The 24,951-nt window shown below is 38.7% G+C and overlaps 1 protein-coding gene across 1 annotated transcript in view; it reads right to left on the minus strand.

Annotated features, from left to right (window-relative positions):
- The window catches only part of LOC100783185 (DNA-directed RNA polymerase 3B, chloroplastic), a 29,605-nt gene extending 8,352 nt beyond the window's left edge, over positions 1-21,253 (minus strand). The window contains exons 1-10 of the mRNA XM_003525848.5: positions 20,302-21,253; positions 19,206-19,409; positions 18,979-19,112; positions 15,615-15,684; positions 15,030-15,088; positions 14,606-14,723; positions 13,823-13,936; positions 1,566-1,697; positions 743-1,159; positions 344-394 (exon numbers count right to left, since the gene is read on the minus strand). Coding sequence (XP_003525896.1) covers positions 344-394; positions 743-1,159; positions 1,566-1,697; positions 13,823-13,936; positions 14,606-14,723; positions 15,030-15,088; positions 15,615-15,684; positions 18,979-19,112; positions 19,206-19,409; positions 20,302-21,072 — 2,070 coding nt within the window. The 5' untranslated portion in view covers positions 21,073-21,253. The remainder of the gene's footprint in view (positions 1-343; positions 395-742; positions 1,160-1,565; positions 1,698-13,822; positions 13,937-14,605; positions 14,724-15,029; positions 15,089-15,614; positions 15,685-18,978; positions 19,113-19,205; positions 19,410-20,301) is intronic.
- Positions 21,254-24,951: the final 3,698 nt, after the last annotated feature.

The raw sequence follows: 24,951 nt of genomic DNA on the forward strand, positions 1-24,951 counted from the left end.
TAGACACACTGTACATTAATATGAAATTCAATTTATGAGGCTTAAAGGAATTATGGATAGAAATCTTGACCACTTGATCATAGAGAGTAAAGACTATTATTTCAAGGAACTTGCCTAGAATCTTCCAGTACTAGGTTAAGGTCTATTTTCATAAATGATTTTTATTGGTAACAATACTAGCACATTTCATATCAAAGTTACTCAAGGATAAATAATGAAGAAAGCTATACAAAAAACATTATATAACAATAAAATCATCACAAGTCCACAAGTATACGAAGTTAAAAAGAAAATTATATTAAGAGTGATTGCAAAATGAAAGAAATGAGATATGTAAACCTACATCATCTCTTCCCAGAGCTGCATAGTGTTGTAAGCCATTGCAGGAACCATCCTAAAATTCCATCAGAGTAGCATTACTAACAAATACTTTTGAAAACATACAGAAAAAAGTTTAAATTGAAAAGTGATCCCATATTAGAGTTTTGCAACATGAAAAAAGCCAACAATGAATTCACTTTTAAGGTTTTGGTACCACATTTCATCTTTCATTTTTTTCCTTTTTGCTTTCTCTTTAATTGCATTTTACCTTTTAGATAGTAAAACTTTATTGAAGATCTAATTTGGTTTTGAGGGCTACTCTTGGAATCAATTTTTGATTAATATCAAAAGAACTCCCAATAGGAAAAGGCTATAACAGCTTTTGTTTCATTGCTTTTAAGGCTTCCAATGATGAATTTACCTGATGAATTGGAAGATGTGAGATAAAAGAATTTGGTGATGAGCTTCTTAAGGCCTCTGATAGATTAATACAAGCAGCAAGGCACTGGAAAGGATCCTCCGCTGTTAACCACCAACGATTTCCGTTAATAGGGTGATCAGCAGAATCAAATATATCATGAATATGATCCTCTATAAATCCTAGGCGCCCATCATAAGACTGCTTCTCAATACCACCAGCATACAAATTTGCTAGATGTATCTTCAGCCACCTTAGTCCAGACTTTCCCAATGGCCGCCCTTCAGCAAATTCAAGTAGTCCTCGACACAGATCAGAACCTAAATGATTCAAATGAGGATGCATAGGATATGCTCTGCCACGGAAGTCAAGATTGTGTGGATAATAAAAGCCTTCCTCATCTTTCATTTTTCGTGCCACCTGTTTAAGAATGTATTTCCTTTAAATTATTGCTCAACTAGTGAAACATGGGATAGTATTGAATGTGATAATGGTAAACTTAGTTCAGATTATTCAATTAATGATCACATTGAACAAACATAAACTTTGGAAATCATGTCTAATTTTGTATTTGGATGCTTTTCCTTTCATTTGTATGTCATGTGAACAGAGAAACAGATGCACAACCCTACACAGGACTCTAAAATTATCCTGCGTGGAATCCTTGTGTTTGCCTCTCATGTCATAACCCTATCAACATCCTATTATGTAAGATACAAATAAAATCATAGGACATTGATGTAACTAAAATCAGAATTTGCAGTTGTTCCCAACAGTTCAAACATATGACAGAAAAAATATTTTACTGTGAGAGGGAAGATCTTACAGAAAGCTTAAGTTCAGTGTCACATCTTAGAGAATGCCTTTCCAGATTAATTTTTTTTGCCTTCCTTACATTGCATTTCCACTCCTGAATTAGTTTTAAATCCTCTACAAGCGGCTTATCTGGCTTAGGAACCTACAAGTCAAAGAAGAATATATGAAGGCAAGATTAATTGCATAGTAATAGGTAGCATTGAGAATTAATGACCCATCAAATGAACACGTGTATGGATTTAGCCATCAAATGAATTTGGAAATTTTAGACTGTGTCTGTGATTACTACTGACTCATTGCAGTCTCAGTTATAACTTTAAAAAGTTTTCTCATTCAAGTATGTTAAACGATTCAAATACTACCATCCAGAAGTGAATATATTTTTAGTTCATGTAAAGCCCTTTTTTACCTCACCTAGTGAGCTACGGCTTTGTCGTTATTTGTTTGTTTGTAAATCCCCTTTTTACTTTGCTTTGTAGTCTAACTAGCAAAAGCAATATGTAGAGGGAAAAAGCAGAAAGAATACAATCACTCTTTTATGAAGACCTAAAAACCTGCCCCTTCTCCCTTTTATATCTTGAAACATTTTGATAGAAATTGGATAATAATGACTGAATTTTATAGAAACACTCTGCAGGAATTATTCTTTCCAAAACAGAGACAGAATTACAACAATTAGAATCAGAATATTCACTCAAACAAGCCAAGATTTCGAGAGCTTGGTTCTCTCCCTCCCAAGGTCTAAACCACACATCTTCAGGATAACCAGAATATGATTCTGTTTTTCCTTCTTATTCTACACATACCCATAACTGCCTAATTAAAATAACTGTTCCTAATAAACTGCTCCTAATAATAGTAACTGCTGTCCTTTTTTTTTTTGCACAGCAAAAATCTGATAGTATTAATAGGGGTCAGTACTAGATGTACTGAAAAAACATATTATACAAGGCAGAAACTGCCATCCCCAATTACAAAAAATTAACCACAATAGGTGGTTACCCAAACAACAAAAACCCCTAAGACATTTCCTCCTTTAAGCAAGACGACCATTGATTAAAATGTATATGGAAACCTTTCTCCATGCAATTGATCCAGGACCAAGTGAGAAATAAAGCTTCATCCATGACTTTTTCAGAGCAGAAATCCTGGTTATTAAACACCAAAGCATTTCTATGCTTCCAAATAGTCATGGATAGAGCTATCCATAGAGCCTTCCAACGATTATCTACGTTTCTTTTCCCACTCCATTGAGAGAATTGCAGAAAATGGCAATTGGGTTGAAGAGAGAAAGGACCCATCCTATTCACCCATCTCAAAGTTTCCCACCAAAGATGACAAGTTTTCCTGCAAGAATACATAATATGACCAACAGTTTCGACTTCCTGATCACAAAGGGGACAATTGTAAGAGGGCAGCTCGACATTCCTCCTCCTTAGATTGTCCCTAGTAGGAAGTCTGTTCTTGAGAATTCTCCAAGTGAAAGCCGATGCTCTTGGGGGAATGTGCAGGCTCCAAATGGTCTTATAATTGCTGTCTACAGGGTTAGGACTGTCCTCAGCCTTGAGGAGATAATAAGCTGACTTTGTGGAGTAATATCCAGCAGGATCAGCCCTCCAACTGAGGAAATCCCTAGATAAAGGTTGGATTTGGATACCCTCAATGTCAGCCATGAAAGCTGCCATAGTGTCAATTTCATGGTCAAAGAAATGTCTCCTCCATTGAATCTGCCATTCCCAACTATTGCCAGATAAGATGCCCATTGAGCTGATAGTCTGATTCTGATGCATGCTCACTTGGTATAGAGTTGGGTACTTTTGTTGGAGACTTAGGTCATCCTCTTCCCTCCACCTGTCTTCCCAGAACTTAATTGTGTTTCCATCACCTACCCTCCACTTCAAATAATTTGAGATACAGATTCTATGGTGCTGCTGGAAAACAATTCTCAAATCCTTCCACCAAGTAGAATAATAGTCAGCTTTGTTTCTACCACAGCAAAGAGAGTTCCACCCTCCATATTTGGACAGTAATATTCTGGCCCATAACTGATGCTGATTATTTGCCAGATCACAGCCCCATTTACCAAGTAAGGCTTCATTAAACTTGGATAAGTCCTTAATCCCAAGACCCCCTTTACTCTTGGGAAGGCATATAGTATCCCAGTTTACCCAAGCAATCTTGGCCACTTCAGAATCTCCTCCCCAAAGGAAATTTCTCTGAATTGAGACTAGCTTGTGCACCACTTTTTTAGGAACTCTAAAGAAGGACAGCATGTAGATGGGGAGTGCTGTTAATACAGAGTTAATAAGGGTTACCCTTCCACCCATGGATAGACTTTTCTGCTTCCATTTACTAAGTTAGGACTCAAACTTGTTAATGATAGGCTGCCACACATTCCAGCATTTAGAGGTTGTACCCACTGGCATTCCAAGGTAGGAAAAGGGGATGTCTAGCTGACCACAATTGAGAAAGAGAGCTGCCTCCCTACACCAATCCTCTGATTTTCCCATGCACCCAACTTGGCTCTTGGTATAATTAATCTTGAGACCGGAGACCATCTCAAAAATTCTGAGGACAGATTTCAGGACCCTAATGTTGTCCAAAGATGCAGTTCCAAAAAACAGCATATCGTCTGCATATTGCAGAATGTTTATCTCCTCCTTTTGTCTCCCCACTTGGTAGCTATGGAAAAGGTTTTTTGAGACTGCTGTCCTCATCAACCCTGTAAGTCCTTCAGCTGCTATGTTAAAGAGAAAGGGGGCAAGGGGATCACCCTGCCTTAAGCCTCTATGTGGCACAAACTCCGAAGTGGGGCTGCCATTAACTAAAATTGATATGGTTGCACTAGACAAGCATCCATAAATCCATTGTCTCCATTTTTCAGAAAAGCCCATCCGCTGCATCATGTAATTTAAAAAGCCCCAAGAGACCGAATCATAAGCTTTTTCAAAGTCCACCTTGAAGATCATGCAAGGATTTTTTTTATACTTAGCTTCAGCAATGACTTCATTAGCGATCATCACCCCATGAAGAATGTGCCTCCCCTTGAGAAAAGTTGTCTGCCTTTCATCTATTAGATGAGGTAAAACACTGGCCAGCCTAGTAGCCAAGATTTTGGCCACTATTTTATAGACACATCCTATAAGAGAGATGGGTCTATAATCATGCAAGGTCTGAGGATTAGAAATCTTAGGTATGAGGGCTATGAAAGAGGCATTGCTTCCTTTAGGGAATCTGCCATTTAAATAAAATTCGTCCAAGAACCTAGTAAAATCAGGTTTTAAAACTTCCCAAAACTGCTTTATAAAATTGAAATTCAAGCCGTCAGGACCAGGGCTTTTATCTCCTCCACAAGCCCACACTGCTGCTTTAATTTCCCCCTCACAGAATCTAGCAGTAAGGCATTCATTATCTTGTTGACTAAGGGAAGAAAAGAACACTCCATCCAGAGTTGGCCTATGAGGGTTCTGTTCTGAGAATCTGAGTTTAAAGTGGTTTAGGACTGCATTCTTGACTCTGATAGGCTCCTGGACCCATTCACCTGCAATGAGCAGACCTTGAATTGCATTAATTCTCCTTCTGTGGTTGATCACCCTATGGAAATAAGCTGTGTTTCTATCCCCTTCTCTTATCCACTTAATTCTTGATTTTTGCCTCAACATGGATTCATATGCAAGTGCTGCACTCCAAAGCTGCTCCTGTAATGATTTCTTTAATTCCACCTCAGCCTGAGATAGGATTGCAGTATTGCTACCAGCCTCTAAGTCATTCAGCTCCTTCTTTAGATCCTGAATTTTAGAAACATTAATAGCACCATTTTGCAAGCTCCACTGTCTGATGCATCCCTTAATGAACTTCAGTTTCAGCTTTAAGGCATAGCCACCCCACCCACTTGGGTGATAATTGCCCCATCTATGAGACACCATTTTCTGGAATTCTTTGTCCTGCAGCCACCAATCCATTACCTTGAAAGGTCTAGGCCCCCAATCCACTGTTGTAGACCTCAAGAGGATGGGACAGTGGTCAGAGAAATCTCTATCAAGCACAAATTGGGTAGAATCTGGCCATTGGATTAGCCAATCATCAGAGAGAAGAAACCTATCCAGTTTGCTCATTGCAGTTCCATTAGGTCTAACCCAGGTGAAGTTCCTCCCAACAGACCTGACCTCCTCCAAAGCCATATCCGAGATCCAGGAATTAAATTCAGAGATACAGGATGAGTTCCCCACTGACTGAGAAGAGCTGATTCTCTCATTGTGGTGTCTTATAGAATTAAAGTCACCAGCAATGCACCACGGACCATCATGGAAAGAAGGTTTAAGGAGTTTAATCTCTTCCCACTGCTGTCTCTTTCCCTGTAAGTCGCAGGGAGCATACAGATTGGTAATGCAAATCCTCTTGTTTTCTTTAGTCCACACTCCTTCCAGCCATATATAGCCCCTACCAACTACCCTTCTATCCACCACAAAGGAATCATTATTCCATAAGCACAAAAGACCACCAGCTGCACTATTAGAAGGAGCAGCCTCCCAAGAAACATTAGCATCTCCCCATAAGTATTGACAGAAAGCTTTATCTATGGATTCCTTTTTAGTTTCCTGAATGCAAAGAAGATTGTTATAATTATGGGTATTATTAGATGTATCTTTAGAGTAGATTTCCCTATTTTATCTTGTTGAAGAAGACAGCAGTGTGTACTGTCTTGTCAAAGCTTGTCAAGCTGTCTCTCTCCTATTTGTATATATATATGTTATTTGAATGAAATAAAACTAAGCAACTGAGGGAAAAGTTTCTCTCCTCACATATTCAAAACTTTAAGTTGGTATCAGAGCGGGTCGTATCCACCGCCGTCCGCGCCGCCGTCCGCCACCGTCCGCCGCCGTCCGCCGGCCGTTTCAACCGGCGACTACAGGGTTTTGTGCGCCTCGAGGAGCGCAACTCAGCGCAACTAACCGCTGGGCCAGGAGCTTCCCCACGCGCCGTCACGCACCATCTTCGTGCGCGCCAAACGCCGGCGCGTGACCACCACGCGCCGCCCTCCCCTTGCCGGAAACGCGCGCGTTTGCTTCCGGCCGTCTCGTCGGGCTCTCCTGAGTCCATATCAGCCATTAGTTTTTGGTTTCGGCACTTCGTTGAGTGACCTTGTGCCTTCCTTGTCTCTCTACTTTAGTTTCCTTTGATCTGTGAGTGAAAATGGCTTCGTCTGGCCCAATACTTTCGTTTTCTGGAACTCCCACTATCACAACAGCAAAGCTCAATTGGAAAAATTACTTATCCTGGTCTGCTTCAGTAGAACTGTGGTTCCTTGGGCAAGGGCATCATGACCATCTTGAAAAAGATGCTGAGGCAGTTCCGGATGATAGAAGACCTGAGTGGGAAAAGTTAGATTATCAGCTCTGTGCTGTCTTATGGCAGTCAGTTGAGGCAGATGTTTTGGAGATTCTCAGATCGTTCAAAACATGCTGCTCCTTTTGGAAAAAGGCCCGGGAAATCTTTGCCAATGATATTCAGAGTTTGTTTGATGCAACCATGAAGGTCACAGCTCTCAAACAAACCAGCCACGATATGATTGCACACATAGGTAAAGCTCGGGCAGCAGTGGAAGAATTGAAGAGGTTCCTTGTGGCTGAATCGTTGGAGGAAGTGAATAGAAAGCTAGATAAGTTCTATATGGTTCTCATCTTGAGAAGTTTACATTCAGACTTTGATCACGTTCGTGATCAAGTCTTAGCTGGAGATCAGGTTCCGTCGATGGATTCTCTCATCACTAGGCTGCTTCGTGTTCCCCATGCATTGAAAGAAGAAAATCCGGCTGATGTAGTGGAGACGTCAGCCATGGCTGCACCTCGTGGGAGAGGGGGAGGACGTAACAGTAGAGGAGGCCGTGGTGGGAGAGGTGGACGTCCTCAATGCACATATTGCAAGAGGATGGGCCACACACAAGAGACTTGCTACTCCTTGCATGGCTTCCCTGACAAAGTAGCTCAGGTAACTCAGACCGAAACCGAAAAATCAGAGTCTAAGTTCTCTGATAAAGAATATCAAGAATATTTGAAGCTGAAATCTGAGAAATCCAGCAGCCAGACTTCATCTTCCTCTGTACCATGTTATTCAACAGCATGTATTTCTCAATCTATTGATGGTCCCAGTCCTTGGATACTTGATTCAGGTGCCTCTGATCATATTTCTGGTAACAAGTCTTCTTTTACATCCATTTCTTTTCCAAAAATTCCTCATCTTGTTACTGTGGCTAATGGTTCCAAAGTTGCAGCTCAAGGGAGTGGTCATGTGTCTTTATCTTCCTCATTGAAGTTGGATTCTGTTTTGTTTATTCCTCAATGTCCCTACAATTTAATTTCATTGAGTCAGTTAACCCGTTCATTAAATTGCTCAGTAACCTTTACTGCTAATTCTTTTGTTATCCAGGAACATGGCACGGGTCGATTGATTGGAGAAGGACGTGAATCACGAGGACTTTACTACTTGAAGCCCAACTTTTCTGTTTCTTGTTCAGCAACTTCAAACCCCAAACTTTTGCATGATCGTCTAGGTCACCCAAGTCTACCAAAACTGAAAATGATGATCCCTAGTCTGAAGAATCTTCGAGTCTTAGAATGTGAACCTTGTCAACTAGGAAAACATGTTAGGTCCTCATTTCCAAAAACTGTTCAAAGATGTAATTCAGCCTTCTCTATCATTCATTCTGATATTTGGGGACCAAGTCGTGTTTCCTCTTTTGGTTTTCGATATTTTGTAACTTTTATTGATGAATTTTCTAGATGTACTTGGGTTTATTTAATGAAAGACAGATCTGAACTTTTGCCTATTTTCATGTCCTTCCTCAATGAGATTGAAAACCAATTTAAAACAACAATTCAGGTTTTTAGAAGTGATAATGCCAAAGAGTATTTCTCTCATGATTTCTCCTCTTTGTTATCTTCAAAAGGCATTCTACATCAATCTACATGTCCCCATACACCACAACAAAATGGTATCGCCGAAAGGAAAAATCGTCATCTCCTTGACATCGCACGATCACTAATGTTAGCCTCTCATGTTCCCACACACCATTGGGGGGATGCGGTGCTTACTGCTTGTTTCCTAATTAACAGAATGCCTTCCTCCTCTCTTGAGAATCAAATTCCTCACTCAATCATTTTCCCTCATGATCATTTATTCCATGTTCCACCTAAAGTGTTTGGCTGTACTTGTTTTGTTCATAATCTCTCCCCTGGTTTAGACAAACTTTCTGCCCGTGCAATTAAATGTGTCTTTTTAGGTTATTCTCGTCTTCAAAAGGGTTACAAATGCTTCTCACCATCCACCAGGCGATACTACATGTCTGCAGATGTAACCTTCTTTGAAGACACACCATTCTACCCATCATCTACTGACCATTCTTCTTCCATCCAGAATGTCCTTCCAATTCCCTCTCCATGTCCTCTAAATACCTCAAATCCAGATGTCAGTGAGGTTCCTTCTTCTCCACCTCATCCAACTGAAGTTGCTTCTCCACCTCTTCTCACAAACCAATGCAGGATACAACAAGTTGGTCCTTCAATACCTGAAGCTTCTTTTCATGATTCTCCTCCTTCTTCAATCAATCCTCAAGCCATGGATCCTGCCACTTCTCATCCCTCTGATTCAGATTGGCCCATTGCCATCCGAAAAGGTACTAGATCCTCTCGTAATCCTCATCCTATCTATAACTTTTTGAGTTATCATCGTTTGTCTCCTTTATATTCTTCGTTTGTTTTCTCTCTATCTTCACATTTTGTCCCTTCTAATATTCATGAGGCACTTAGTCATCCTGGATGGAGACAAGCTATGATTGATGAAATGCAAGCTCTTGAACATAGTGGTACTTGGGAACTTGTTTCTCTTCCTCCTGGTAAGAAGGCTGTGGGTTGTAGATGGGTCTACGCAGTTAAAGTTGGGCCTAATGGTGAAATTGATCGACTTAAGGCTCGATTAGTAGCTAAAGGCTATACTCAGATATATGGCCTTGATTATTGTGACACCTTCTCTCCGGTAGCTAAGATCACTACTGTCCGTCTCTTTCTTGCTATGGCTGCCATGCGTCATTGGCCTCTTCATCAGCTTGATATTAAAAATGCCTTTCTTCATGGTGATCTTGAGGAAGAAATTTATATGGAGCAACCTCCTGGGTTTGTTGCTCAGGGGGAGTATGGTCTTGTTTGTAAGCTGCGTCGATCTCTCTATGGGTTGAAGCAATCCCCTCGGGCTTGGTTTGGTAAATTCAGTCATATTGTTCAACTTTTTGGGTTGAAACGTAGTGAGGCTGATCATTCTGTTTTTTATTGTCATTCATCCCCTGGAAATTGTGTTTACTTGATAGTATATGTTGATGATATAGTGATTACAGGGAATGATGCTTCTAAGATTATTCAACTAAAGGAGCACTTATTTAGTCATTTCCAGACCAAAGACTTGGGATATTTGAAGTACTTCCTTGGTATTGAGGTGGCTCAGTCAGGAGATGGTATTGTGATCTCTCAAAGGAAGTACGCCCTTGACATTTTGGAGGAGACAGGCATGCAGAATTGTAGACCTGTTGATAGTCCTATGGATCCGAATCTGAAGCTTCTTGCAGATCAGAGTGAAATGTATTCTGATCCCGAGAGATATAGAAGACTTGTGGGAAAACTCATCTATCTCACCATTACAAGACCTGATGTTTCCTTTGCTGTTGGAGTGGTGAGCCAATTTATGCAAAACCCTCGTGTTGATCATTGGAATGCTGTTATGCGTATTCTTAGATACATTAAAAGAGCTCCAGGTCAAGGATTACTTTATGAAGACAAAGGTAATACACAAGTATCTGGATATTGTGATGCAGATTGGGCTGGCTGTCCTATGGATAGGAGATCCACATCCGGATATTGTGTCTCTATTGGAGGGAATGTTATTTCTTGGAAAAGTAAGAAGCAAACTGTTGTTGCTAGATCTAGTGCAGAGGCTGAATATAGATCTATGGCTGTAGTTACATGTGAACTTATGTGGGTCAAACAAATTCTTGAAGAGTTGAAATTCTGCAAAGTGATGCAAATGAAGTTGTATTGTGATAATCAGGCTGCTCTGCATATTGCTTCAAATCCAGTCTTCCATGAGAGAACCAAGCACATAGAGATTGATTGTCACTTTATTCGGGAGAAGCTACTGTCTAAAGATATTGTCACTGAATTCATTAATTCCAATGATCAGCCAGCAGATATTTTGACTAAATCCTTAAGGGGGCCTAGAATTCAGTTTATATGTTCCAAGCTTGGTGCATATAATTTATATGCTCCAGCTTGAGGGGGAGTGTTATAATTATGGGTATTATTAGATGTATCTTTAGAGTAGATTTCCCTATTTTATCTTGTTGAAGAAGACAGCAGTGTGTACTGTCTTGTCAAAGCTTGTCAAGCTGTCTCTCTCCTATTTGTATATATATATGTTATTTGAATGAAATAAAACTAAGCAACTGAGGGAAAAGTTTCTCTCCTCACATATTAAAAACTTTAAGTAAGATCAACATTGTTGGCCAAGGTGAGCTTCCTAATAGCTGACCTTTTGACTCCACTGCCCAACCCTCTAGAATTTAAGGACAAAATATTCATGATTCAGACTGCTTCATTCCCATCACGTCTGCTGGTGCATTAAATCCGCTACTGCCATTAACCTCTGTCTTCGTAAAAACATTACTATTATCTTTTTCCACATAGGATACCCCCAATTGTCTAACCATCTCCATGTGGAAAGCTTCCTCATCACCTACGTACTCCTTGCTAACGCTATCATCGGGAACAGAACTGTGGGGTGGATGGTGCAGGTTAGGGATCATCCCCTCTGGGTCTGAGCTATGAATGTCCCTCCCTTCATAAACTTGAGTCTTACTGATTTCATTAAAGGGCTTCCGCGAGACAAGGTTTTTTCCATTGAGGCAAGAAAGTGGGCTATGTTGGACATAGGCCTCATGATTTAATGCTCCCCACTCCTTTCTTCTAACATACACCCTGAGATTTGGAGAAAGCTTATTCCCCTCTTTATTTGGGCTTTTAGACAGGCCCACAGAGTGATTTAAACCTACCCCCTCCTCAGCTGCAGCTTCCTTTTGATAAGGGGGCATTAAATTTGAATCAGAGTTGACCAGAGGTGTAGAATCATGGATATTGACCAATGGTTCATCCTGCTTTACCCTGTGGATATAAGAGTTTTTGAAAGCAGGCAGAGGTATATCTTCAACGTCTCCTTCCTGAATTGGGGTCTGTTGTTGGCTAGGGCAGAAAGACATAGGTTCTGCCATGTCAACAGGATGCATGTCCAAACAATTTGGATCAATGCATTCCCATTGGCCCGCGACAGAAGGTGTCAGGGCGGCATCAGCTGGCAGCTGCTCGTGACAGAGGAGGGAAGACATGTAAGCACCTATCGCGGTATCGTTGCCCCTGCGAGTTGGGTAAGGCCCCTCAGTCCGGCGTCTCCGACGATGGTCCTCCATAGAAAGCGACGAACAGGCAGAGGAGCCGCCGACCAGACTACCGGAAACACGCTCAGCTGAAAAACCGTGCATGAAGGGGGTGTTTGGCTCCTCGTCGGAATTCGCTATAGCCGTGGAGAACGGCGATGGAGGGAGTTGCGTCACCGCCGCTTCTCTCAGAGTTCTACCCCACCCAACTCCCATTTCCTCACGCAAGTCCAGAGAGTATTGGACTCCGTCGACGAGGATCAGCATCGTCCTCTCTATGAACGGTTTCTCCGACGTTCGAATCAAGACCCGCGCCAAATCTACTCTGGATTTCTCCTCCGTCACCTCATCCATTTCTACTAGTTCACCACATACCGACACAATGCATGCAAATGTATCTGCGTCCCAAACCGTAAGGGGTACCCCCCAGATACACAGCCAAGTTAGACGATAGGATGGCGTCAACATCGGCGTCCATCTCTGTAACAGAGATAGAGGAGTCCCGCCATGTGTGTGCTCCTTGCGGTTAAAATCAGTAGCTTCTACCTCCGTTAAACCATGAAGGATGATCAAATCATCTCCCCAGTACGACACTTTGACCTCCTGTCCAAACATCCCCCTAACCTCCTCATCCACCCTATCAAACATGGCTTTGTTTTTCAAATGACCCACCCAAGCATTATCAAGCCATTTGGTCTTCTCCTGCGACGTTTGGATCTTAATCCGCGGCTCCTGTGCTTCTATCCTGTCGTTGGTTCGATTGGTCACCACCTCAGCATAAGATTTGAGTTTATTGAACGTAGGGGCTTGACGTAACTCCTGTTTGTACGCGCCATGCTCCGTGTTCTTCTTGGACATTCTATGGTTCGAAGCTGTGAGTGGCTCTGTTACCTTGTTCCCGTCCCTCTGGAATTTGGGCTTGTTGACAAACAGCTTCATTCCTTGTATGTAAATGCGGTTGTCGAGCCTTCTTTCCATACCATCTTCATCTTCTACTCCTTTGAAACGCACAAAGCCATAACGGTGACCTTGTTTGTTCCTCTTCTTCGATACAAATACCTCCTAGACCTTTCCCCAGACTTGGAATATCTTCCAGAGCTCTCTTTCACTGACCCCATCAGGAAAATGGGAGAAATAGAAAGAGGTAATATCCGCCCTTTCTCTCCATGTCGATGATGACTTTTTCCCCCGGAAGGTGACCTGAAGTGACTTTTCCTTAACAGCTATGCCCTTTCCGTGAGCTGGTTCGCGCTTGGAAAGGGACCTTCTCCTCCTACTCTTCACTTGAATCCACTCTCCCTCCTGGAGGTTGTCACAGTGACCTCGTTGTTCATCCCGATGATCGTTGAAGTGGCGTCTGTGGTCATCCGCGACAAGCGAATAATCATTGTCGTCGTCCCTGCTTCGTCTTTCTCCGAGAACACGCCAGCTGCTATCTCTGTTAGTTGTTCCTCCGCGATGATCACGTACCTGAGAGCGTCCTCTTTCTCTCACTTTCCTTTCTCGCCTCTCTCTCTCAATCTGTTTCTCTAATAAACTGCTGTCCTATTAAAACTAACTGCTAACTATTCCTAATAAACTGCTCCTAATAATAGTAACTGCTGTCCTATTAAAACTAACTGCTATTGACAGCACATAACAATTATTCCCCCCCGCCCCCCTTCTCTTATAAACATTTTTTATAAGAGGTCTAACACATTTGTTTTTCCTTTTCTGCAAAGATAAAAAGATATTCATTTGGATGGACAGAAGAATATTACAAGTAATCAATTATGCTTTTTTTTATTTATGCTTACATCTTTACAATCAACCAGTCCTGCAATGTTACCTCCTCCAGCCCAAATTGACTCTACAACTCCAAGCACTCTTCTATTTACTCGCCATTTGGTGTTGCCAAGAATATCCAAGGCCTGCACAAAACAATGATGCCTTTTTATTATGAAAAAAAAGTATATATATAATATAGATACAGTTTAGTGAACCAGAAAATGTAGAATACAAAATATTGAAACTGTTTAGAAATACTGACAAATGACAAATACATTTTTAATAATAAGAAACTTGTAACCATTGAATAAGCAAGTTACTGATCCCTGATTTGGTAATGCAAGCAATTCATCAAATTTCTTAACAGATCATATTTTTTATATAATACTGACACATTTTCATCGTCAATCAAAAAGGAAAGGCTAAATGTCACTTTTGGTGCTTTATGTTTTAGTGTTTCTTCATTTTGGTACATTGATTGAAAGCTTGTTATGTTTCTTGGGGGTGTGGTTGCAGAGGCTCAAGGCTGAGAAGAATGAAGGAGTGTTTGAAAGAGAAGAGGCAGTGGTGGGATGCAGTTATGAAAGATAGTGGCAGTTTTTAGCTGCCACTATGTTAAAATAATTATTTCAAAATTTAAATGTAACAGAACTCTAACGTTTTAAACGGTAAATTAAAAAAGGACCAAAAAGATATCTTTCGAAAACATAAAGGACCAACATGAAAATTTTAAAACTTAATGTATCAAAATAGAAAAATACTAAAACATAAAGGACCAAAAGTGACATTTAGCCAAAAGGAACATACACTACCTCAAAAACTTTTTGCATTTGTGCTCCGTCGACATTCTTCATTACATCTTGCTGCTTCTTAGATCCATGAGTACGCATGATATAAGATGGTAAGAATAAGTGTCCACCCTTGTCATATCTGGAAAGAGCATTATGAAATGTTAGACACACAAACACGCAGGCAAGCAACTAAGTGACGAAGGATTAAATATTTAAAAAAAATGTGAAAAGTTACATCCATCCTTCACATAGATTTTTTGCAAATTCATGTTCGTTTTCGAGATTAAAAGAAGTAGCTAAAAGTTCATTCAATAGTTGCATTCCTTCTCTTTGGTCTTGAAAGAGGTTGAAACTGAGCACAATAAATTATAACAATATAAAATCAAAGCAAATTCAGGCATTTCAAAATACAATACAAGAGAGACACCCATTTCATTGGCCATACCCTTTCCATTTTTTGGGAGGTATTAACATTGGCATGTAAGGTATTAACATATGTTTAGCCTGCACAAAAAGATACATATCAGTAAGTAAAAACCTTATGCTATACACTTTTGTAGTGCATGCTAACTATCCTGAATGAGTTAGAAGTATCTGATGTTTAATAAGCCACCATGCTTAATAGCAAATAAGTTTGAGAATAACAAAACAAATCAACAGCATTTATGGGGAAGTTCAGATTTCACTATTTCAACAAAACTTTTGATTTTAGCTAGCCATAACACAAGGAAGTCATAGATATATGTACCAGATTCCATGCAAATAGAACACATAGAGCAAGAAGCTTATGCAGATTCATAAACAGCATTCTCTTCCACCTACATCTAAATGCTAGTTCTTTATCTTTTGAGAAGAGAGTAATGAGGTTATAAAATAGTTCTAATTTACAGGAACATCATACACATGTGAGATAATAATGGATTTACTTAGCATTCATGAAGCTATCATTAAAGCTGTTATCATATGAACAGAATAACTTTATGTATGACATAATATTGTTTAAGAAATGGAAGACAAAGTCTTAACTTACACATTTTTCAAGCCCAACTAGGACCAAGGGATCACATTGTATAATGCCATACTTCTTCGAAAACTTTTGCCTACAAGCACAAAACAGTTTTTTGGAATTACAATTGAAAAACAAGTGTGATAAAGGAACTTCCATGAATCCCTTGCATACCTACTCTATCAAAATATATCATCGGTCACATTTTTAAACATCTACCTTGTTAGAAATAAGAACATTTTAGGAGATAAGAAGTTCAATATTTACTTTTTCAAGTTCCCTAGATACTTGTTATAGCTAGGTTCAATGCATCATATGAGAAGTAGTGATATCTTAATTGTTCTCTTGTAAAATGTTTCGGCATTAATTATCTTTGTAATGCTCTTGAATATAAATAAGTTCATTCTTCTGGGTGGGATAATTACTCAAGCAATTTCAGAAAAAATATTTGTTTCTCTCTTCTCACATGGTATCAAAGCTCCTGGTCTAAGGGGGCTCTACTTCCACAAAAAACATCTCCGCAAAAATTATTTGTTTTACAGCTGGAATTTCCCAGCAACATTTTCCAGTGACCATCATATTTCTCAGCCACTTTCCGGCAACTTCCATATGTCTTGGTTCCGTCCACCGACAGACTTTCTTAAAACTGTCAGAAATTTCAGGAAAATTTTCCAGTCACTTTCAGAACTTTTCTGACACCTTTCTAATATCTTTTCCAGCAGCCGCTAGTCTCAGATTCATTTTGCTCCAATTCTCCTGCGCTGATTATTGTTCTGCATGATCAGTACCAAAATTTTCATTCAAACATCTATTTGTCTCTCCTTACTTGGTCTTTGATTTGATCACTATGGAAGCGACGGTTGTGCATCCATCCCATTTCTAGAAAAGCCATCAGGTGCTTGTACTTCAGCATATTAAGGTATGCTTCCTCTCTCATTTGAATTTAATGTCTAAAAAATTTCCATCCCATTGGGTTCTCTGGACTCTAGAGCTATAGACCATATGACCCCATCTAAATATTTTTCTACTATTCCTTATGTCCCCAGCAATAAGAAAATAGCAACTGCAGATGACACTCTTGTAACTTGTACTGGTATAGGAAACATCCACATAAATCCCTTCATAATCCTTAAAATATTCACATGTCCCAATGCTGTCCACAACTATTGTCTCTGTACAAAAAGTTACAAAAGACATATCTTGCAATAGGGGTGGGCATGGATTGGATTCTTAAGAATCCAATCCTTATCCAATCCGCATCTACTTAAATGGATTGGATCTTAAATCTATATCCATATTTTTTTTTTAAACACTTTGGATTCAAGATCCAATCCATTTAAGTGGATATAGATTTGGTCATATCCAATCCATATTCACTTACATGTTATAAGCGAATTGGAAAAAAGAACACAGATCTACATTTCTTTTTTAATTATTTTATTTTTTATATAAGCAAAAGAATCCATTAATGATAAAACAGATCAACCAATTAAAATAAAATATATTGTCAATTACAACTTCCAAAGCAACAGGCAGAAGTAAATTTGAAGAAAAGAACAGAGAGAGAAAGGAGAGAACATTGTAATGGGAGTTCCAGAGATCAACTCCTAGAGTCATCTGGTATTGATCGAAGAACTACTTTGTTCTTGAAAAAAGAAAAAGACATAATAGAGAAGATAGGTAGGTAGGTACTTGCTAGGTAGGGTTTTGTTTGACGAGATAGAGAATATAAAAAAACTTACTAGGAGGAGGGGCTGATGTTCTCGTGGAGTTTTCCAGTGCTGGAGAACATAATAATAGAAACCTTGGCATCGCAGAGAATGGTGAGCTTGTTGGCCTTCTTTAAAAGGTCATTCAGTTGTTTAGAGTAAGTGACATGGCACCGCTTAAGATAATGGATTCAAATGTTCACTTAAGATCCATGTATCAGATAATGGATTTTGGATCTTTAAACTAAAATAAGATGTGGATGGGTTTTAAAAGTCTAATCCATTAAAGTGATTTAAAACAGATTGAACTAGACTGGAAATTGGATCAGATTAGGATATTGGACTTTTTTGCCCAGGCCTATCTTGCACTGTTATTTTCATAATAATTGTTGTGTATTCCAGGACAAAGAATCAAGAGGACATATCTTGCACTGTTATTTTTCAGCATAGCTCATAATCCTGTTTAGCATTTGAACAAAACATGTAGAAGTTTACAAACATTTTATCAAGGAAAAGCTCGATTGCGGCTTGATTTGTTCTCCAAATGCACCTTCACAAAGTCAACTTGTGGATATTCTCACCAAAGGGTTATGCCATTCACATTTATTCTAAGCTTGAGGGGGAGTGTTGGAAACAGGAATTTTAATGGTTATTTTTCCTAGATATTTGTTATAACTAGGTTCAGTCCATCATAGGAAGTAGAGGTACCTTAATTGTTCTCTTGTCAGAAAGTGAGTTATGAGCCTAACTCAACCCTACAAAACCGGCTCGTAAGGTGAAGATTGTTTCTCACTTATATAATTTATCTCCACACTATCTTTAGTCGATGTAGGACTTCAACATGTCCCATTTTGCCCACGGCTACCTGCCATGACTTTCAACACACACCCCTCTATCTAGGGGTGACCACAATTTAGGTGGCTTTTTCCAACATCCCCCCTCACACTCAAGGCTACCTGCCTAGAGCATGATAGACACAAGGACCCATCTAGGATAGGCTCTGATACCATGTAAAATGAGAGAAAATCTAGAGGGATAATAGACTAAAACCATGTGCCAGATTACACGGCAGTTGCTTGTTTATATAGACTAGTAGTATTGATTACACATAATTAGAGGATATTCAATTTCCTCTAAATTAGATATCATATCCTATCACATCATTATATATTAAATTCCTGATTCTAAACATAAACTGTTTTAGCAAATACTTATTTTTGTAATACTCTCAAATATAATCAAGTCCATTCTACTAGGTGGGATAATTAGGCAAATTCAGAAAAAAAGTTGTTTCTCCTCACATACCTCATATCATAAGACATAGGAACTTTTGAGAACCTCTTTTATAATGTGAACTATTATTCTTCAATTTATCATGAGCAAAGATTATCTCTCATACTTCATCACAATACATTCTATGCTTATGAGCATCAACATCTTTTTTGTATGTGCATGTGTGTGTGCATCTGCATTACATGTGTGTGTAACTATGTATGTGCACGCGGGTATGCACATGACAGAGAGATAAAGAAATCACAACAAGACACATTCAGACACATTACATATGATACTCAAATTATCTCCTGTCACTTAGTTGTTAGGGGGCTCAAGGCCTTAAATCTTAATTAAAAAGTTAACATCCCCTTTCTTTTTCCACAGAGAAAAAACTGAAACCTCACCCTGGATGCCATGGTACAGCCTTAAAACCATGCCTGAAAGCTGGTCGAATATCAGGTGGAGTATCGGCAGACTGGTTAACCGGAGAGTGTACATATGCTGTATCAATTAATAATTCTACTAATCGACTTCCCAGCTGCATAATTTCAGAGCTAACTCATTAAATTCCCATTTTAAATCCAAAAGATAGAGAAAGAGAGAGAAGATAATTGATTACTCAAAGAAGAACCTTAGCCTGCGTGTCCCGGCTCCAAGGACTACATTCTTCTTTTCTCAAAATCATCTGCACTTCCCTCAGTCTATTTTTTTTAAGCAAACTGTTTAAATAATTTCTTTGTTTTTCTTTATCACTATCCAAACTGTCTTCAGCATCACCCTCTGTCTTCTTACTCTGGCTACTTTTATTTCCTTCAACGAACTTATGAATCCTAACCTGAAATAAAATAAGATATTTATTACAACATCTATAAAATAACTGCACCAATTATGTTTCAGTCAAGTCAGACATACAAAGGGGTAAGTTTTCTAAAGACTTTGATTAAAGTCCACTTTGGATCAATTGTAAAACATTACTGTTAAGAACTTCCTAAAGAATGGGTGTTTACAGAGAAGTTACATGAGAAAGTTTTTTGAAAATGTTGAAGTGCACAAGTTAATTTTAACTTGTGCAAATTTTTTATTCATTTTACCTTCTTGATTCATCTTATTTCCTTTTCTTATATGTTTGCTAAGAAGTTCATCCAAACTGACCATAAAATCCAATCCGGTTTTAAACAACTTAAGCATTAGAGGCTTATCTAGTTCTACTATTCTGCATCGGCATCCATGATGTAGCCAGTCAATTAACCCTGTATTACACAAGAGTGACCAGTCACATAGAAATAAACTAAACTTTACCTAAACTAGCGTACCTCTGTGCCCGGAGGCTCCTCGCTAAGCGAGATATGGGGGAGGGTAATTGTACGCAGCCTTACCCTTGCATATGCAAAGAGGCTGTTTCCGGATTTGAACCCATGACCAATAAGTCACCAAGACACAACTTTACTGCTGTGCCAGGGCTCGCCTCTGGACATTACCTACAATGTCAATAATGTTTCGAAAGCTGCCCATAGAGAGGATTTTACCCAACCCCTACATTTGAGCTGAGGACCACTACGGGCAACAAAGCTAGGGCTCGAACGGAGACAACAGGTTAAGCTTGAACAACCCATGCCAATTGATCTACATGTTTGATGGTTCAAAGCTATGTATCGTATGCCTGACCTAAAAGGCTAGAACTAACCCATTCTTGTAATAACAATTTGAGACCAAAATAGGGCCATTACCTCCTGTTCTAGAGCCATGCCAATATGAACAGCAGCATGAACAAGCTGAACACAGCCTTCCTCATTCTCCATCACCATGGCCATCATCTTATGCATCACAATGACGGCCACCTTATCGGCAGGCAAGTCGTCGACGTGGGGGGCAATGGAGTCCTGCTGCTTCTTGGGGCGGGCGCGGTGGGCCGTCTGCTCGGCCTCCACGGCGGCCCTGAACGGCTCGAACCAGCCCAAGAGGAGCGACTTGACATGCGGCAAATTGGGCGCCAACATCTTCTCCCGCATTTCCCTCTCCAATTCCCTGTACTCCTCCACCATCTTCTCCCAGGCCTCTGTCTCCGCCTCAATCTGCCTCCTTCGCAGCAAATTGTACTTCTCCCTCTCCTTGTCCTTCTGTCTCATCTCCTCCTCCTGCATTAACAAACCCTTCAGGAACAGCCACGGCGGCTCCTGGACAAAGATCCTTGCCGTCGTAGCCGGAGACACGTCCTCCTCGACCGCAGCGCTTAGGTCTTCAACGATGAAGTTGCCGTCGGTGGAGAGGAGGTGGTGGTGGCGGAACTGGAGGATTGGGTCGGAGTGGGTGAGGGGGAAGGAGGAGCAAGAGAAGAGGAGCGAAGAGGAGGGAGAGGGAGAGGTTGGGATTAAGAGAAAGTGGAGGGTTCGGTGGGGCTTGTTGCGGTTAATAATGTGAAAGTGGCTTCTTCTTCTTCGTCTGGCGGGATTGTCGAAGGCGTGAACCTGTGGAGTGGGGAATGAAGATGCCAATGTCATTGTGCGTTTATAAAACGAATGAAAGAGGCGTGTGTTGGTGTTGTGTTGTTGATTGTTGCGAGAGACCGGAATCACGCTCGTGTGGAGGAAGGAGAATGAAGGAAAGAAACGGAGGATGATTGTGTTTCTTCGCTCGCCTTCCAGGATGAGGTTCAAACCTCTCTTAAATCTTGTAATCCTATGGACTATGGACCCGGCAGAAGATTTTTTTAAAATAAAAATCATATATATATATATATATATATATATATATATATATATATATATATATTCTCATTTTGGTTAAATTATAATTTTGATGTTTATAATTTTTCAAATTCACAATTTTGGTCTCTTAATTTTATAAATTGATGATTTTGGTTTATTTATTAAATTATTAATTAATAATTATTATTGAGTTAATTATAAATTAATTAATAATCATTAATTATAAAAAATTAGTGGGAAATCTCTGGGTTGCACAATCATCTATGGAGTCACTTTTGTAGAAGCAAAGACTTTGTCTTTGATGTTTTGATGATGTCATATGTTTTGCCTTTTGATGATGTCATATGTTTGTGATATTTTGATGCCTTATGAAAATGCGTTTCTCAAGTTTAATTCAAGACAAAAATCCAAGAATACAAGATACAACATCAAGAAGATCTCTAGTGGTTTAGGAATGGAATTCAAAATTGAAACTGCAAAAGGTTTGGCCAAGAAATTTAAGCAAAAATGTCTTTTTTCAAGAGATTTACTCTCTGGTAATCGATTACCAGAGGAGGTGATCGATTACCAGTGGTCAAAATGACTTATAACAGCTATTAGAAATTTGAATTCAAATTTTACACTGTGTAATCGATTACACATGGATGATAATCCATTATCATTAGTTACTGAACATTTTGATTCAAATTTTAAAGCATATAATCGATTACACAAGTCTTGTAATCGATTATCAGAGGAGATTTTCAGAAAATTATTTCCAAGGGTCACAACTTTTCAAATGGTTTTTACATGGTCATCAAAGGTCTATTTATATGTGACTTGGAACACGAATTTGCTTAGAGTTTTTCAAAACAAAAAGTCTTATCCTCTCAAAAAGCAAAATCATTTTTATCCTCTTAAGAATTCCTTGGCCAATACACTTGCAATTCAATAAGGAATTAATTGAGTGCTTAATTGTACAATCTATCTCTTTCAAGAGAGATTTCTTCTTCTCTTCTTTCTATTTCTCAAAAGGGATTAAGAGATCGAGGATCTCTTGTTGTAAAGAAATCTGAACACAAAGGAAGGGTTGTTCTTGCGTGGTTCAGAACTTGTAAAGGAATTTTGCAAGATAGTGGAACTCTCAAGCGGGTTGCTTGGAGACTGGACGTAGGCACAAGGGTGTAGCCGAACCAGTATAAATCTGAGTTTGCATTTTCTTTTCCCTTAAACTCCTTTATTGTTTATTGCTTATTATTTCTATTTAGTAAGATTAATTTGCATTATTATCTAGGAGTTCTTGTTTAAAAGGAATCTTGGGTTGTTGGGTTAAATTAAAAGTAGAATTTTTAATTGGGGAATAGTCTGTGATATCTTAATTCAACCCCCCCCCCCCTTTCTTAAGATATTTGAGGCCACTTGTCCAACAAGTGGTATCAGAGCTTCATTCTTGTATAAAGTTTAGAAGCTTCAAGAATAATGGCCTCAACAAACTTCTTATTCCCATAAGGAAATTCAATAAATAGGCCTCCTATTTTTAATGGAGAGGGTTACCACTACTAGAAAACCCAAATGCAAATTTTCATTGAGGCAATAGACTTAAACATTTGGGAAGCCATAGAAGTTGGACCTTATGTACCCACCATGGTGGCTGGAAATACAACAATAGAGAAACCTAGAGAAGAGTGGTCTAAAGAAGAAAGAAGAATAGTGCAGTACAATTTAAAGGCTAAAAACATCATTACTTCTGCCTAGGAATGGATGAATATTTTAGGGTGTCAAATTGTAAGAGTGTTAAGGATATGTGGGACACTCTACAAGCTACACATGAGGGAACAATTGAGGTCAAAAGATCTAGGATAAATACTCTAACTCATGAGTGAATTATTTAGGATGAACACAAATGAAAGTATACAAGATATGCAGAAAAGATTCACACATATAGTTAATCATCTTGCATCATTAGGAAGAACTTTTCAAAACGAGGATCTCATATATAAAGTGTTAAGATGTTTAAGTAGAGAATGCCAACCAAAGGTAACAGCCATCATAGAATCTAGAGATTTTTCTATTATGTCTCTTGCTACTCTATTTGGAAAATTACAGGAACATGAAATGGAGTTGCAAAGACTAAATCAACATGAAGAAAATGATAAGAAGAAGAAGGGAATTGCTCTTAAAGCCTCATCTTCAATCCAAGAGGAAAGTGACATAGAAGATTCAATTGACTTAGATGAAGATGAAGATGAAGATCTTAGCCTCTTTGTCAAAAAATTCAACAAATTTATTAGAATGAGAGGAAATCAAAGAAGACAAAACTTCAAACCTAAAAGAAGAACTGAAGAATCATCTCAAATTCCAAAATGCTTTGAGTGCAATCAACCCGGACATCTGAGGGTTGATTGTCCAATCTTTAAGAAAAAGATAGAGAAGTCTGAAAAGAAGACTATTGGTGATAAGAAGGCAAAGAAGGCCTATATCACATGGGATGACAACGACTTAGAATAGTTTTATGATTCTGAAAAAGAAATGGTTAATCTATGTCTAATGGGCAAAAATTATGAAAGCGAAGAAGAGGTAACATCTTCTAACAAATCTATTTCTTTTGATGAGTTACAAGATGCATTTGCTGAATTACATAGTGAATCAATTAAACTAGCAAAACTTGTCTCTTCATCTAAGAAAACAATTTCAGATTTAGAAAAAAGAAATTTCAAAATTAAACAAAGAAATAGATATTCTTAAAACTGAAGTTTCAATCTCTAAATCTAGTGATAAAGTTCATGTTTCTACTATGACTAATGAAAAAGTAAATTCATGTAAATGTTGTAGCAAATATGTAGAAGAAATTAAAAATTTGAAAAACTCACTTGCAAAATTTTCTATTGGCAAGAATAACTTGAATGTTATATTAGGAAATCAAAGATGTATTTTTGATAAAGCAGGAATTGGATACAAACCAAAAAAACAACAAAATTTTTACAAAAGTTTCTTTTCTTTCTCACAAAAATACAATTCTCCTTTCATTACATGTTTTTACTGTGAAAAAAAAAGGGCATGACACATCTACATGTTATTTTAAGAAAAATTGCAACAATATCAAAATGATATGGGTCCCAAAAGGATCTTTAGTCAATACTAACACACAAGGACCCAATAAAGTTTGGGTACCTAAGTCACAAACTTGATTATGTAGGTATCTTTGAAGAAGAAATGGTACATAGATAGCGGTTGTTCAAAGCATATGACGGGAGATTCATCAAAATTCACACATATCTCTCCGAAGAAAAGTGGACATGTTACTTATGGTGATAACAACAAAGGTAGAGTTCTTGGAGTTGGAAAGATAGGTACAAATTCTTCAAACTCCATTGAAAATGTTCTACTTGTTGAAGGCCTTAAGCACAACTTGCTTAGTGTTAGTCAATTATGTGACAAGGGCTATCTAGTATCATTTGATTCTCCAAAATGTCTAATTGGACATAAACATGATTCAAATATAACGCATATAGGGTATAGAATTAACAATGTCTATATGATAGATTTAAGCCAAAAACTAGATAATAATAAATGTTTTCTTAGCAAAGATGATGATCCATGACTATGGCATAAACGTATTGCTCACATAAACATGAAACATTTAAATAAATTGATTTCAAAAGATTTAGTTATTGGTTTGCCAAAACTAAAATT

Source organism: Glycine max, chromosome 6 (genome assembly GCF_000004515.6).
Source record: "Glycine max cultivar Williams 82 chromosome 6, Glycine_max_v4.0, whole genome shotgun sequence".
NCBI classification, from domain to species: Eukaryota; Viridiplantae; Streptophyta; class Magnoliopsida; order Fabales; family Fabaceae; genus Glycine; species Glycine max.